At 34.2% G+C, this 16,547-nt stretch overlaps 1 protein-coding gene across 1 annotated transcript in view; it reads left to right on the top strand.

Moving 5' to 3' along the window:
• The window catches only part of SI (sucrase-isomaltase), a 98,719-nt gene extending 85,968 nt beyond the window's left edge, over window positions 1-12,751 (top strand). The window contains exons 41-47 of the mRNA XM_029215489.1: window positions 1,631-1,715; window positions 1,799-1,855; window positions 2,458-2,582; window positions 5,245-5,333; window positions 9,197-9,246; window positions 9,484-9,648; window positions 12,487-12,751. Coding sequence (XP_029071322.1) covers window positions 1,631-1,715; window positions 1,799-1,855; window positions 2,458-2,582; window positions 5,245-5,333; window positions 9,197-9,246; window positions 9,484-9,648; window positions 12,487-12,555 — 640 coding nt within the window. The 3' untranslated portion in view covers window positions 12,556-12,751. The remainder of the gene's footprint in view (window positions 1-1,630; window positions 1,716-1,798; window positions 1,856-2,457; window positions 2,583-5,244; window positions 5,334-9,196; window positions 9,247-9,483; window positions 9,649-12,486) is intronic.
• Window positions 12,752-16,547: the final 3,796 nt, after the last annotated feature.

The raw sequence follows: 16,547 nt of genomic DNA on the forward strand, positions 1-16,547 counted from the left end.
GCCATTAAAAATGAAACACAATCAGTTTTTAAAAAGTAATAATTCTTAGGAATAACTATTGTATACCAGGTATTGTTTGAGAAAATTTACATACCTTATTACATTGAGGGTTTTCAAAAGGTCTTGGAAATAAGTAATATTATCTCTAAATTATGGTTGACTTAATTGAAGTTTACAGCAGTTAAGTAAATCCGCCATATACAAATGCCTGACTAAGAAGACCATCCATCTCCTCCTAGAGGTGTTCTAATTGGGTACCCTAGAACAGTTCTACCATTCTCTGTGACAATTGTTTTGGATTTACTCCTTGAAGCTCAAACTGATATATGACCAAATATTGAAATTCTATTCTATGGAGTATAGTTGCAAAAATTTTAGCCTGTTCTATTTTTAAGGCAAATACAAGCAATTTCTTGTGGATGTTACAAAAAAAAACCCACACACATTCAACCATAAATACAAAAAAACCCTTGAAATAATCATGATATACTTAGCTTCTTGTGTGCCCTATATTACCAGAGTAATTGATTGGGGTGATTTGTTAGATTTCACTATTGATAAATCAGTAAAAAATAAACAGCGAATATTTACTCAAATTAAACAGTAGTAGCCAAGATAAAATTACCAAAATAATAAGTAGATCAATATGCCTTCTGTTCTAATAATAAAATATCCAACTTTCCAAAAAAAAGGAAAAAAAATACTTCCTAGATTCAAATTATCCTCTAGTAATTTATTACTGTAATCCCTTCTTTATTTCTGGTAACTTTTTATTAAACTCTTTCCTCTTTTATTTCTAGAATTTTCCTCTTTGTCTTCTCCCTATTAACTTTCCAGAAGAGCTGGAGTATCAGCACTGGTCTGAGTCCCCAGCCAGAAACATTATTATTAACTATGCAGACTCTTGTCCTGCTGAGAACTTCTGGGTTTTTGTTCCCATGGGAAATACATAGAGGAAAAACCCAGCAGTCCAATTTAGCATTAGTCTCAGTTTAGAGTAAAACAAAACACAAACAAAAGAACAAAAATAAAAAATGTATACTTCCATTTCAATTAAAGAAAAAATGTGGACATTTAATAGTGGCAATTCTCAAACTATAAAAAGCAGATTTTGTTTTTCAGCCATTTATATTTCAAACTCAGAAACATATTAACAAATGGAAGAACCTTTAAGGATTTATATATTCACTATTCAGTGAGCTTAATTTACATAGGATGTGCAAACTCTCTTTAAGGTTACCAAATTAAGATTCTTATAACACACTTGTCTCACACTTTTCTTCCAGAGTGTTTATAATTCTTGCTTCCTGGTTTGTTGATCTTCTACTAAACAAAGTTAATATTTGAATTTATGTGAGTTCTCTTCAAAGGAGATTTCTCACTTGGTCTTACACATCCATGGCAACTCTGTGCTTTGTTGGAAGGTTTAGTCATGGTCTAGATTTACTTACAAAGTATTGTACTACTGCACACTGAATTCCATGTGATAAAATCATTTTTGATTTTTTATGTTTTGATTTTCATTTCAATCCACAAAAGTCCATACTGCAAAATGTGATTTTAATAATTATTTTATGGTATTCAGAAGAGATAAATTTCTTTGATTTAATTTTGTAAATATTTTGTCCAGGTTCTTTAATGAAAAGCCAACCTGGGATATATTCAAACAGTTCCTGTGGGGTCCAGCATTTATGGTTACCCCTGTATTGGAAGCTGTAAGTCCTACCACATATTTTTGTTCACAAAATAATTTTTCCATGGTTTATATGTTTTTAATGACTATATCTTTAAATTCCAGTACGCTGACACTGTAGAAGGTTATGTCCCTAATGCTCGGTGGTTTGATTACCATACAGTAAGTAGTTAAGGAATTCTGGGGGATTGACTAAACAGAAATGGGTAACAACTTAGTTATAGCCTTTTTATTAACAACGTACTTGTTTTCCTTTCCACTTAAAGAGAGCAAGATATTTCTTGCTAATTATATCAGAATCAAATTAACAAACAGTGAAAGAGTTAATTTTTTCTGCCATAGTTTCTTATGTAGTCATTGATTTATTTTACCAAATACGTGGAAATTATACAGTATACACAAAAAGGTCATTGCCCTTTATTAGGTATGCAGAAAGATCATTAAAAGTAATACAGTCCTTTAAAGAATAATGTATATGACAAATCAGGAATAACTTTTGTGACCCATCAAAAACCCATATATTTTCTTCATGTGAGCACCACAAAAACAAGCGGTGGTAAATTACTTTCAAAGCTATCAATCAACTAAGGAATAAGTACATGCTTTAACAACATGAATTACTGAATAAATGTTTGTGGTTTTATTATTTTTTTAATTAAAAAGTATATTATTTGATTCTATAAATGTGCCCCCTCAAGTACCAATATTGCTGGTGATTCTGCTTCTTATTGTTTTGTTCTTTCGTCCAACGCTGTCATTTCCAGGGCAAAGATGTTGGTGTAAGGGAAAAATTTCATACATTTGCAGCTCCTTTGTATGAAATAAATCTACATGTCCGTGGTGGTTATATTCTACCTTGTCAAGAGGCTGCTCAAAACACATTTTACAGGTAAGTGAAGTGTTCACAGAACTCAGATTAGATTTTGACAGAGAGCATGCTAGAATTGTCAAGAACCGGGAAAGGTCTGAGATTTTATCCTACTTCCAAGCTTACAGATTAGCCTGCCACAGTTTCATGGATTCTGAGTCTGAGACAAAGGTCTTTCTTACTCTTGGCATAGCAAGAAATATGAGCTTCATGTTTGCTCCAGTTGCCCCTGTCCCCCAAGTCTCATATGGGTGACATCAAGTGGCCCAGGTGGATACTGCCCACCCAGGAGGCTTATGTCACAGCTAAGGAAGGCAACACTTTGGAAACTCAATCTTTTATAATAGGCTGTAAGCAAAAGCATCCATTCTTTGCTTTGAAGGCAGAAAAACTGTCATTGCTTCTGTATGCAAAATATGTAGAAACTTGAGAAACTCATGGAAAATTGTCCTCCAACATGATAGAATGTTTCCCCAACCAAAATACCAGTGGAAACTTAATGTCCTCTGTGTAAACATGCAAAGGTATTGATAAACGGATATCTTGTATTTTAAATGCCAGTCTCACGTGAGACCTCATCATTTTTTCTGAGTCTATTTGGAAAGAAATATTATTTACTTTATGAAAATATGTTTTTTAAGTGAACTTTTCTGTGAGCTTTAAGCAAACATGGCTCAGAGGGCTTCTCTTTCCTTCTATCTTTTCCGCTCCCCCTTTTCTACCTCCATCAGTCCTGTGACACATACCCAGACCCACTTTAGTCTATGAAATGTAGATATCCATTGACAAGATCACTACTCCTTCACGCTATTTAAGTCCTCTGCTGTGTGCAGAAGAACCAGACCTATTTGTAGCAACCTTGTCCCATTTAACAATGAAAGGTAACTCAGATTTTCATTACCATTTATTACTGATCATCTGCTAAGACCCCTTATGTGATATTCTCTCCTTCACAGTCAACAACATGTCCTATTTCCACGGATCATGGGTCCATTCTGTCTCCTGTGACTGATGTAAGAGCAAATTTCTGAGACCAGTCATAGAGTCTATTTCCCCTGACTAAATTCCTGGCTTAAACATTCAGATTCTAGAGGACTCTGTTCTGTTCCTCTTCTCATCTCAGGCTGTGCCCACTCTTGTGGTGATCTACATGCTGACAGCCCCAGTTGGCATGAGTAGACTCTTTCTAGCTTCTGGAGCTACCCAGATCCATTTCTATCAATATTTTACCCTGATGTCAGTTGAAGAGGAGAAAAATGATTATACCTGAGAAATGACAGTTTCATAGAGGAGACCATTCATAAGTTGTGCCTTGAGGACTCCTTATGTTATGAGAGACAAGTAGAGAGGCCATTCTGTGTGTGTGTGTGTGTAGGTGGGTAAAGTAAATAAGATATTGGGTTTAGGTATACCGTGGACCTTTGTACAGCATGAGTTTAAATCACATGGGTCCACTTTTACATGGATATTTTTCAATAGTAAATAGTACAGTACTACTCAGTCCATGGGCGGTTGAATCTGTGGATGCAGATGAACTGTGGATACTTGGATACACATTGTTCATTGGTCAACTGTATGTACAAGGTAGAATGAAATTTGTGAAACTCTTTCAATCTTATTTTAAGTATGTTAGGAAATTGTGTGTTAAACCAGATTTTAATATTTCTAATAAGATCTACTTATCTTTTACCTCAGTGACTATGAATTGAAATGCATATATACATGCATGTTAAGACATGCCAATATCTGTACATGGAAAATATAAAGTTGCTGTGGAGATTTGAACTCTAGATATTCTGGATATTTTAGAAGACTTCCATAGCAGTGTAACCTTCAACACTTGTGATTGGAAAAGGCAGAGAGCTAAGCATAATTTGTCTGAGAAATCCTTCCATAGCAATATGAGGCTGTCAAGCCAAGTTTGCAGACTGAGCATGGAAGCAGATATTTAGTTCATAGATAGGCCTATTGTAGGCACAAGCTTCGGAAGTACTGTCCAATCCAAGGAAAAGACTTGCAATTCTGGCTACTCTTCACATTCTTATTAACAATTGCCAATGATAAGTGATTTATATAGGTAAATGTGAGGAAAGCTTAAGTCATATGAGATTAAAACATGCTATTGAAACAGCTTTATGTTTAATGGTCGATGACAGTATTATCAGAGAGAAGAATAAATAAATATATCAATAAACTTAATATGGTTTTAATTATAAATGAGGCCACTTCTGATTTGTTACAGTAGGTGAATCCTTGATGTCAAAGAAAGGCATGATGCGGGCTTCCCTGGTGGCACAGTGGTTGAGGGTCCGCCTGCTGATGCAGGGGACGTGGGTTCGTGCCCCGGTCTGGGAAGATCCCACATGCCGCGGAGCGGCTGGGCCCGTGAGCCATGGCTGCTGGGCCTGCACGTCCGGAGCCTGTGCTCTGCGACAGGAGAGGCCGCAGCAGTGGGAGGCCCACGTACCGCAAAAAAAAAAAAAGAAATGCATGATATTTTCTATTAAATATGAAGGATTTTATGGTTTATATAATTTCCATTAACTCATTAAAAAAGGAAAATCCTTTTATTTTCTTTGCCTAAAACAGTCTGTGTTCCTTTGGACACTTACATGGATGTCATATCATAACAAGAAATGTGTTACTCTATAAACCTTGGAAAAATTGTATTTCTTTCTTATAGTCGAAAAAATTACATGAAGCTCATTGTTGCTGCAGATGATAATCAGATGGCACAAGGATCTCTCTTTTGGGATGATGGAGAGACTATAGGTAAGTGTTCCATTTAGGAGATAAATATAACTGGTAACATACATATTATCTCACATTACTTTTTTGTTACCTATTATTGTACTTTGAAAGCTGAATAAAAAGCCAATAATATTATTCAAAGCTAAAATAGTTTAATAAATAGTTGAATCAACTTAAAAAATAGACTTCTACATATTTAAAGACTTTCTTCTTATCCTAAATATATTTAATCCCTGTGATCAGTGTCTAGATGACTAAGAGTTTTGTGTGGGCAGGGCTGATATATTGATCATCTTTGTAGTCCCAGAAGTTAGCCCAGTGCTGTTCACATAATAGGCACTCAGTATGTGTGAGGTCAACTGAGCTGAAAATCCATGTTCCCATGCACACATATTGATGCACAAAGGATGCTTCTAAAACATGAGAGAGTTCAGGAACAAAACTCAAACTTGTCCTCTGTGCTTTATGGCTATAGCTCTTGTTTTGTTTTTACTTTTGTTTTAATATTCAGCAGTTTTTTACATGAAAAGCTTAAAGATTTAAACTTAAATCTTTGTTTACTCCATGGCTACTCCTCAAAATCAGACTGAACTACTAAACTTTTAGCAGTGCTTGCTCTGCTACCTGGGATAGTTTGTAAAGAATGCATATTCTGGGACCCATCTAAATTCCATTAATCTGGGGAGAGGCCCAGGAATCTGCCTTTGAGTAAAATGCCCCCAGGTCATTATTATGCTGTTAAATAAACACTGTTAGAGGATTAGGTTTACTGACTGCCATTAATAGTGCCAGCTCTGCTAGATGGGACTTCTGAGCATTCTCTTGACACAAATCTTTGTCTTAAAAACTAACATCTGTGTGGAGCTATAGGGCAGTTCACTGCAATTTAAATAAATTATCCATAGATGAGAGATTTTTCATTAATAGCAAAGACATCTTTCATCTTTTCAGGTAAATCATAGTTAATATTCTGCAAACATAATAAATAGGAATTTATTAGTGAGTAAAGCATATCAGAAAGTGATATAAGAATCATATGATAATAAGCAAGACTCAAAAATAAAATTACCTCTTCCTAGTATTTTGTGATTTAGAAGGTGAAGAACTCAACTGCTATTAGTTAAAATCATATGTTTTCAGAGCCCTGAACTTCATTAATACATTAAGGGAGGTTCTAAAAAGTTTGCAAGCTTTCTGCCTCACTGGGCCCAGCAAGAGGCACTTTGAATTTACCTACAATTTCCCAGGGTTGCAAAGTTGAGTTATACATAATTTGCATGCTTGTCTTGGGATATTTGAATCTTACTCTCTAACAAATTAAGTTAATTCATTTTAACAGTAATGGGGACAAAGCTTCTCTTAGAATTTTTTTTTTCCAGCTCTTTCTATCAAACTAAGATAGCAGATGAAAGAACTTGGTATAACCTTTAGCCTATGAAAGTTTCATGGCAGATTTTTTGTTTTATCACTGGAAAGTAACTGAACATAATTCATATATTTCTCTCTGTTCTCTTCATGAAAGCATACAAAATTGTTCTGGCCCATTATACCTACTTTTTTGGTTCTATTTCACAATCTCAGTATATTTGTTATAATTAAGTATAAAGATCTCAACTAATCCCCTGAAATTTCTTGAATGAACAGCAAAAACAATACATAACAAATGCTTGGAGTCTCTGGATTTATTAGATCAGAATCTCCAAAGAAGTCTTCTCTCACAGCAAGCTTGCCAATCTACTCGATAAACTAGATGATATCTAAATGATTTCCTCCTTTAAGTACATTTAAAATTTACAGAATACTATTGAAATCTTAGAAATATGTCTTGGTGTGCTCCAAGGAGCTCCAGTTCTTTATGTCTCAGCACAGAAAGTATTAAACGAGAGGCAAAGTGATAGATAAATGATTCATTAGAATAGGATGCTTCTGAGGTTTAAAAGCAGGCAGGCAAGAGGGTGCCACGCAGAGAACTTAGTGGGCTACAGTTTTATAATCAAAGGAAAAATGGGGAGGGGGAGAAGACCACCTTCTTCCTCATTCTTGAATAGATGTCAAGCTTCCTTCATGGGGCTGGAAAGTTTTCTTTTCCCTACATGGTCAAACCGGGACTGTCATGGCACAATGGAAATGAGCAAAAAGGCGGTAACATATACTAAAATATGGTAAATCATCTCAGGTTTCAGTATGTCACCTTTTCCTTATATTTTTGCTTTAGTGTGGTCAGAAAAGCATGTCCTAGGAATCATTAACTTACTGACCTCACTGGGCAGGATGTGGGTCTCATTCCACCATTGTTTTATTGTTTGGGGGCATGTCTCATGCTTATGCTGTATGGTTTTGTTGCTAAGCAAGCCTGCTTGATTTTGTGGTTAAGCAAGCCTACTCCCTTGAGTGATCACTAACTTACAGGTTTTTTTCTTTTACTTACAGTCACCTACTGGAATTAACTATTTAATCACCTACTTGCTCCCTTTACTCTGTCCCAATCACTATTATTTGTAGACATATTTTTTTCTCTCAAAAAAAAATCAAAAATAAAGCAAAATAAACTTATTTTGAAATGTGTATACATTAAGTAAATTTTGACTCTTCTAGCTAATGAAATTGTAGCTTAGTAAAATATTAATTTGTCCTACTCATCTTAGTGAAATAGACATATGTCTACTCTGGACTAAGTTCATATGTGGTATCTTTCTCTTATTCATTGAAAACAGCAAAACAGCAAAACCGTTCATATCCTCTTAATAGCTTCACTTTTGTTTTCTTTTATCTCATTGATTTGTACTTTAAAAATTACTCTTAAAAACTTAAGCTATAATTATATATTTAAAATTAAGACTAAAAATTTTGCCTCAAAATGCATATTAAGTAAGCGATGTATACATTAATATATACAGAGAAAGTTCGGGGCAGAATATCATTTAATTTTAATATAGGCACAATTAGTCTCAAATTAAGCAATTTTTTTCCGAGAATTAATGAATATAATGCTGGCATGCATAAGTGGAAAAGAGAATTAAAATTTGTTGCTTTTTCAGTGTTATCCTAATACTTGTGTTAGTCATGCATTTGACTCTACTTTTGCCTTTTTGTCTTACACGTTTGTTTGGTTTTACATATGACACAATCATATAAGTCAGAGAAAACTGGACATAAGTCTAGACTTGATAATAATTAGTTGTTTCACTTTTGGCCATTTATTTAACTTTTCTTTTCCTCTTTTATACAGTGAGAGTAATAATAATACATATCTCTTACAGCATTGTGATAAAGTACTTAGAATAACAAATACTAAATAATAAATTTTAGTTCTAAGATTATTTTTTAAACTGATTTTAAATTTGGCAAGATTACATCTTATTTAAAGAGCTGGGTATAACGCCTATGTTTTATCAGTTTGATTTCAGTTGACCTGAAATAATCTCTCACAATTGAATATTTTTCTCAAATGACACTAGGATAAGTTACCATCATGTTCTCTTTTCTTTATAATATTATTTTATTGTCAGTCACTGAGGTGGCCAGTAAGTGTCCACGACTATCACACCCAATTCTCTTTATTCTTACACTTCTTCCACCCTCCCAGAGCTGTGTGAAGGTGATTTTACATGTGCCACTGCTTTAGTGTTACTCTCCTACATACAAACAGGCACACACCAACTTACCCATCCATCTAGTACCCTCTCTGGTGACTCATCCTTCATATTTCAGTGCTCCTTGGACTGTGTTCAAATAAGATATATAAACTTAGAGAAGATTAAGTATACATTGATGGTATTTGGTACCCTTTTACTGTGAAAGAAAAGCAAAATATACAGTACTAGTATTTACTATTGCTCTTCTTTGGAAATATAAATACATCACTCTTTTTTTTTTCTCTATAGACACCTATGAAAGAGACCTATATTTCTTTGTACAATTTAATTTAAACAAGGTATGTAGTCACTACAGATCATTTATTTGCAATTGTGTTAAATAATATTTGAAGTTTTAGGCTGTATTTTATATTTACATATTTTATATATATTATATAACATACCTCTTTTCAAATATATGAATAAACAATTTGCTATACTATGAAATACATTTTGGTTAACAGATATATGCTTTTTAAAGATTTAATTGCTTTTGCTAGATGAAGGGTTTAATTTCTTTTTCTTTGTCTTTATAGACCATCATAACAAGCACTATACTGAAAAATAGTTACATAAACAAAAATGAAATGCGACTTGGATACATCCATATATGGGGGAAAGAAAAGACTCCTGTTAGTGAGGTTAATCTCATATATAATGGAAATAAAGAGTCTGTTAACTTTGAAAACCCAGACCTGGAGGTAAGTGATGTAAAAAGACGTTTCTTTTTTAAATGGAGCTATTCAAAACGTCTACATGAATGTCTTGCATTTCTTAGCCCTAAAGAAACATAATTATGGGTCAACTATTGCTTCCTTGTTTATTTTCATTAAACATCCATATCTATTTCCATATTATCATCCTTGGTAACATATAAATCAACCTAACGGCATCTATTTTATAATTGTTCTGATATAATCAAAGCAAAGTTAAATTTACATTAAATCTTTAAAGCATTTTCATCCCTCAAAACCTAATACTTGGGGCTTCCCTGGTGGCACAGTGGTTGAGAGTCCGCCTGCCGATTCAGGGGACACGGGTTCGTGCCCGGTCCTGGAGGATCCCACATGCCGCGGGGCGGCTGGGCCCGTGAGCCATGGCCGCTGAGCCTGCGCGTCCGGAGCCTGTGCTCCACAACGGGAGAGGCCACAACAGTGAGAGGCCCGCGTACTGCAAAAAAAAAAAAAAAAAAGCTAATACGTTTCAAAACCAAAATGTTCACATTTGAACATTTAATATGTCTTAGATAAAATATACTTGAAAATCCTTGCAAAATTAATAGAACTGTCTATTAGCATCTATGAATAATTTGACATAGAGCTGTGTGAGGATATGATTTACACAAAGGAGTCAGGATTCTTATGTTAAAATCCCTTTGCTGCTAGTAACGAGCTTTTTATGTTGAATAAATAATTTCAGGACTTCTTTTTCCTTACAGTTAAGTAAGAATATGCAAGTAAACAACCTCTTAAACTCCTTCCAGTCTTAAATTCTGTGAAAGTAGATTTCAAAGAACATATATTCTAGAAGCCAGCTAACTGTTTAAAGTCTTTGATCCAAGTTTAAGGCTACATCTGCACTGCTAAAACTTTGAGTGTGTGTACACATACCTGTTTGTGTTTAAAGTTGAATAAAAACAACTAGCTTTTTATCAACTAAACACTTTGGATGAATTTAACTTACAAAATAGCTAGTTGTTTGTCTGACTACAACTTAAAAAAATAGTAACTGTATCTTGGGCATAATTTTAGGTTTTCATAAATTGTACAAGATGTAAGAGTTGAACAGCACCTGAGAAGCCATTTCTTCCAGTTGAAATTTAGCATCTATCCTATTGTTATTGCTGTTCTGTAGGCAATCAGAATTTCACCTTTAATATGCAACTATTTCTTTATTACTACTTTGGCATTAAAATACTTCTATTTCTTTAAATTCTATCAAGGTTGGAAAATTTGAGTTTTATGTATTTAATGACCTTCCATGGTAAAATAAAAGTTGATAACCCACCACCTCACCCCCATTTTTCTTCTTTTAAAATTTCACCTGTTTATAAAATTCCAAAGTAAGGGAATCAATGATTTAGTCCAGTGGTCTTATATGGCAAACTAAGAAACGGAATCTTTAAAAAGGAAAATTAATTCCTCAGGAATAAATAGTCAATGATTATCAATCATAATTAGAAGTCAGTTTTTCTGAACAGCCCAATGTTCAATGAGATTAAATAACACTGGTTTTCCTTACATTTTTTCTTGTTCTTATTTACTACAACAATGGTGAAAAATAAAGCTCACAATTTTTACTATAAAAGTAAACTAAATACAGTCAGCTGAACAAGGTCAAATAAGATATTTTAACATATCAAGTATTATTTCAAGATAATTTCGACCAAATACTTGGCATAAAAAACACCACTTATAAAGAAAAGTTCATTCCACTGCTTTCAAACACATTCACAAAGAATTTTAAATATTAAGAATAAATTTTTACATGGTTCATTATCTCAATGATTCCAAAAGAAGATATTAACTTTACTAACAAAGGAGTAGTCCCTTCTAAATGTATTTAAATAAAACAAATATTTATGAGCATCTACTCTTTTCTGAGTTTTTATAGATATATGGGAAAAGGAGGGAGTAGTCAAATTCTTTCTCTATTTTGGTTGCCCTTTCCATGAGTGTAGAAATTATAAGCAAAGGACATTTAATTGCTCTATCAATACAATTTTTAAAACACTTTCCTAGCAGCAATTATGCCTAGTTGCCATCTGTACAGGTATTAAAATCTATGTGAGGTAATGCTTGTTTTTCACTTTTGATATAAAGGAGCTAAGTTAGGTTTTGGTGTAAGATGGATCAGTTTCAAACCTAATAGATACTAAAAAAAATTATTTACCTTTTACCTTTTAAACTCTTCTATTATGAAGCATGGGAAATAAATCCTAAGATGCTGTGCTTTAGTGAAGAATAAATTTTATAAATTCCCCAGTGAGTGTTTGGTATTTGTTTAGCAGTAAAGAAATGTTGGTTTTCTTCTTCTCTTGCATATTTGATGACTGAATTCAACTTTCTGAGCTAAGGTACTGAGAGTCATGTGAGTCTATTAGAGCAATGGAAAAGTCTAATGAAATCGACATATTATAAAAAGATTACAGATGATTGTTTGAGTACAGTGGCTTAATTGGTCACCTCCATACTTAGTCCCTATATGGTCTGACAGAGATTCTCTCCAGTGGAAGAAAGTAACATGCACAATGAAATCATTGGCAATAAATTCAGCATGTTAAAGCCCTTTAAGATTGATGTAAAAGAAAACATATTTCTAAAATCTAAGTTTTGTCTCTAGATGACTGGATAATATTTGAGGGCGGAATGCATAGAGATCTATGTAGTGCAGTTATGAATAACTGCATATTTAGGAGTCATGGAGAAAGAAAAACAAGCTATACCTGTTTACTGATAGAGCATTTATTTATGGAATTAGTTTTTGTTAAAAAAACAGTTCTGGTTAAGCAATTAATTACCATTTTATTTTTTTTTTAGATATTAAGCATTGATCTAAGACAGAATAACGTTACTCTAGATGAGCCAATAGAAATCAGCTGGTCATGAAGATCACCATCAGTCCCAGCTGTCAAAGAGAAATTAACATATGGATTTAAGTTTCACCATACTTATTTACTTATTCACCCTAATTATTTACCCTCTTCATTTATTTCTTATATTGTGTAAAATGTGATTTTCACATCTATCTAAAGTTATTGCACAGTGTACAATATTAATACTGATTTTATAATATTAATGTGGCCTTGATTCAATGCTTTAACTATTTAGAAGAATTTAATTGTTCTAGTTACTCTTGCTAAGTATCAGCTAAAACTGTATACTAGTTAATAAATATATATGTATGTGTAATTAAGATATAATTAAAATAGGTGATTTTTAAATTAAGCAAAATTTTATGTAATTTTATATATTTTCTTCAGTGTTTAGTAGATTTGAGTTATGTACCAATAATTGTCATCAGATTTAATTATTTCTTAGTGTGTACATTTAATTAGAAAAGAGAAAATACAATATATATAAGTACATACAGTGTACAGTTTTTAAAATTTTCCAAAAGAAAATTGTCTTGGTTTGGGTTGCTATAACAATTTACCATAGAATGAATGGCTTAAACAATAAATATATATTTCTCACAGTTGTGGAGCCTGGGAAGTTTGAGATCAGGGTACCTGCAGATTTGGTGGCTGGTGAGGTCCCTCTTTCTGCTTTATGGACAGCCAAATTCTCCTTGTGTCCTCACATGGCACAAAACAAAGAGAAAGAATGCAAGCTCTCTGATGTCACTTCTTCTGACACTAATTCCATTAATGAGGGCTCCACATGCATGACTGTGTATGTACCAAAGGCACATCTCCAAATACCATCACACTGGTAATTAGGTATTCAACATATGAATTTGGGATAGGGGGACACAAACTTCAGTCCATAACAAAGTCCAAATTTCTTCTTCTAACTTTGCTTTATGGATAGGAGAAAAAAATATTACTATCTATTCTATTTAGTTAGTTGAATAAATCATCTTAGCTCATTCATCAAGGTTGGAGGACTAAGTCATGGCCTAAAATCGTAATCGTTGATATTTTTTTAACACTTAGGTTGCTTTGAATTTACTTAATCAACTAATATCTGTAACTTGATATAATTCTTTCCTAATTAGAATATTAGAATATTGTCATAATGAAATATTTAAAACAATTCATAACTCAGAATACAAGGACCAGGGAAAAATAAAATGATAATGATGGCTATAATCAAAAACACAAGAAACGAGTGTTGGTGAGGTTGTGGATAAAAGGGAACCCTTGAGGTCTGTTGGTGGCAATGTACATTGATGCCACCACTATAGAAAACAGTTTTGAGTTTCCTCAAAAAATTAAAAATAAAACTACCATATGATCCAGCAATTCCATTTCTGGGGATTTGACTGAAGAAAATGAAAACACTAACTCAGAAAAATATATGTGTCACCAATATTTATTGCAGCACTATTTACAGTAGGCAAGATATGGAAACAACCTAAGTGTTCATCAATGGGTGAATGGATAAAGAAGGTGTGATACATGTATACAATGGATATTATTCAGCTATAAAAAATAATGAAATGTTGCCATTTTTGACAACATGGATGGACTTTGAAAGCATTATGCTAAGGGAAATAAGTCAGAAAGAGAAAGACAATACCATATGATATCTCTTATATGTGGAATCCAAAACAAAAACAAACAAAAAACAAACAAGCAAACAAAAAACTCATTGATATAGAGAACAGATTGGTAGTTGCCAGAAGCAGGGCTGGGGAATGGGAGAAATGGGTAAAGAGAGTCAAAAGATAAAAAATAATAAATAAAATTAGAATATCGCTATGGTAACTCAGAATACAAAGACCAGGAAAAACAATAACGATAATGACAATAGTAATAATAATGAAGTTTACTTCCAAGAAATATTATAACAATTAAGAGGAATTGACAAGCAAATTATAAATTAAAAAACCAGGTGCTGAGAAGAAATCCAGTCATTACAGATGAGATTATAAATGAGTGCCGCCATTTTTGGAGGGCAATAATGTCATTCGTATTCAGTAAAGTTGTTTGTATTTTCCCTTTGACCCAGGGTTCCACCTTGAGATATTCTCACAGATGTGCACAAAGACGTATGTACAAGCATACTCACTTCTTACTGATGAAAAAGAAAAAAAAAAAATCATTGACTGCTGTCAGTTTAGAGTTAGCTTGGTCCTAAAGATTATGCTGTGGTGTTTTTCTGTGAAAATAAGTATTTTTCACAGAACACTTACATCAGACAAGTTCATCTGTAACCACAATGGAACAAGACAATAAAAAGACCACTCCATAAACATTTTGAGAACAGAAAACAATAGAAAGACTCTCCAAACCACAAAATACCAAACGAACACCTGCTTCTCTAAGTTAATATAAGTGACTTGCTTTTTTCAATCAATTGCAGCTTTAGTCCTACTCCATTCCTTCCATCTCCAGAAAAATAAATTAATTTAAAAAATAACACAAAGGCATCAATTTTGACTATGGTATCAAAGAAGTGGATATAGTGTCTATCCTGGTAGTTCTCCTAAAGACAATATCCTATATGAGACCTAAGTCACTTTGCAAAAAGAAATTTTGGTCCTCATAATGAAATATTAGTTAAAAACATATCAGCTCTCAATATACACCTAACTGGTTCAATGTAATTATTACTAAAGCAATTGTTATTTTGTTTTCAATGTCATACTTTATATATGAGTGTGAAGGCTTCTAGGTATACATTTTAAAAGGGAATGATAAGTTACTTGCAGCTATCCATATAAAAATGACATTTCTATACTTTGTCTCCTAAACAACCTGAGGATGTCTATGCCTTTGTTCTATGCCACCACTATTTCTCTTTATAATATCTCTACTAGACCCACTAATTTTTCCTTGCCTTTTCTAGGCAAGGAATAACTGACTTACCTTAGGGAACTTCAGGGTATCAAAACAACTTCCCCTATAATAGTATCCTATTGCTGTGTTAAAAAATTATTACAAATTTAGCAGCTTAAAACAACTCAGATTCATTATTTCACAGTTTCCAAGATTTAGGAGGTCGGTCATGGCTTAGCAGGCTGCTCTGCTTAGGGTCTCAATGGCTGAAATCAAGAGTTGACTGGGTTGGGCTTCCCTGGTGGCACATTGGTTGAGAGTCTGCCTGCCGATGCAGGGGACACGGGTTCATGCCCCGGTCTGAGAGGATCCCACATGCCGCGGAGCGGCTAGGCCCGTGAGCCATGGCTGCTGAGCCTGAGCGTCCAGAGCCTGTGCTCTGCGACGGGAGAGGCCACAACAGTGACAGGCCCGCGTACCGCAAAAAAAAAAAAAAAAGAGTTGACTGAGTTATGTTATCATCTTGAGACTACACTGGGGAAGAATTTACTTCCAAACTTTCTTAGATTGTTGGTAGTCTTTATTTCCTTGCATTAGAAGGACTGAGGACCTTCCTTCTTGGTGGTTGTCAGCTACAGGTTGCACTCAACTTCTAGATATTGCCCTCACTTCCTAGAGGCCACCCATAGGTCCTTGCCATGTGTGTTTTCTTAACATGACACTTAGTCAAGGCAGCAAGAAGAATCTCTGGAGTGAGTCTGCTAACAAAATAGAGCAAGGGTCCCCAACACCCGAGCCGCAGATTGGTAGGAATCGGGCCGCACAGCAGGAGGTGAGCGGCGGGAGAGCCAGTGAAGCTTCATCTGCTGCTCCCCCTGCCAGTCCCCATTGCTCTCATTACCACCTGAACCATCCCCACCCCACCCCCTCCACCCCGTGCATGGAAAAATTGCCTTCCATGAAACCAGTCCCTGGTGCCAAAAATTTGGGGACTGCTGAGATAGAGTATTGTATAACATAACATAATCATGGGAGTTACATCTCCTCAAACTTGTCATATTCTATTTATTAAAGGAATTGAAAGGTTCTATTCACACTCAAGAGGAAGAAATTACACAAAGGCATGAACACCAGGAGGTGATGATTATGAAAGCC

Source organism: Monodon monoceros, unplaced genomic scaffold (assembly GCF_005190385.1).
Source record: "Monodon monoceros isolate NGI ecotype Baffin Bay Population unplaced genomic scaffold, NGI_Narwhal_1 Super_Scaffold_11, whole genome shotgun sequence".
Lineage (NCBI taxonomy): Eukaryota > Metazoa > Chordata > Mammalia > Artiodactyla > Monodontidae > Monodon > Monodon monoceros.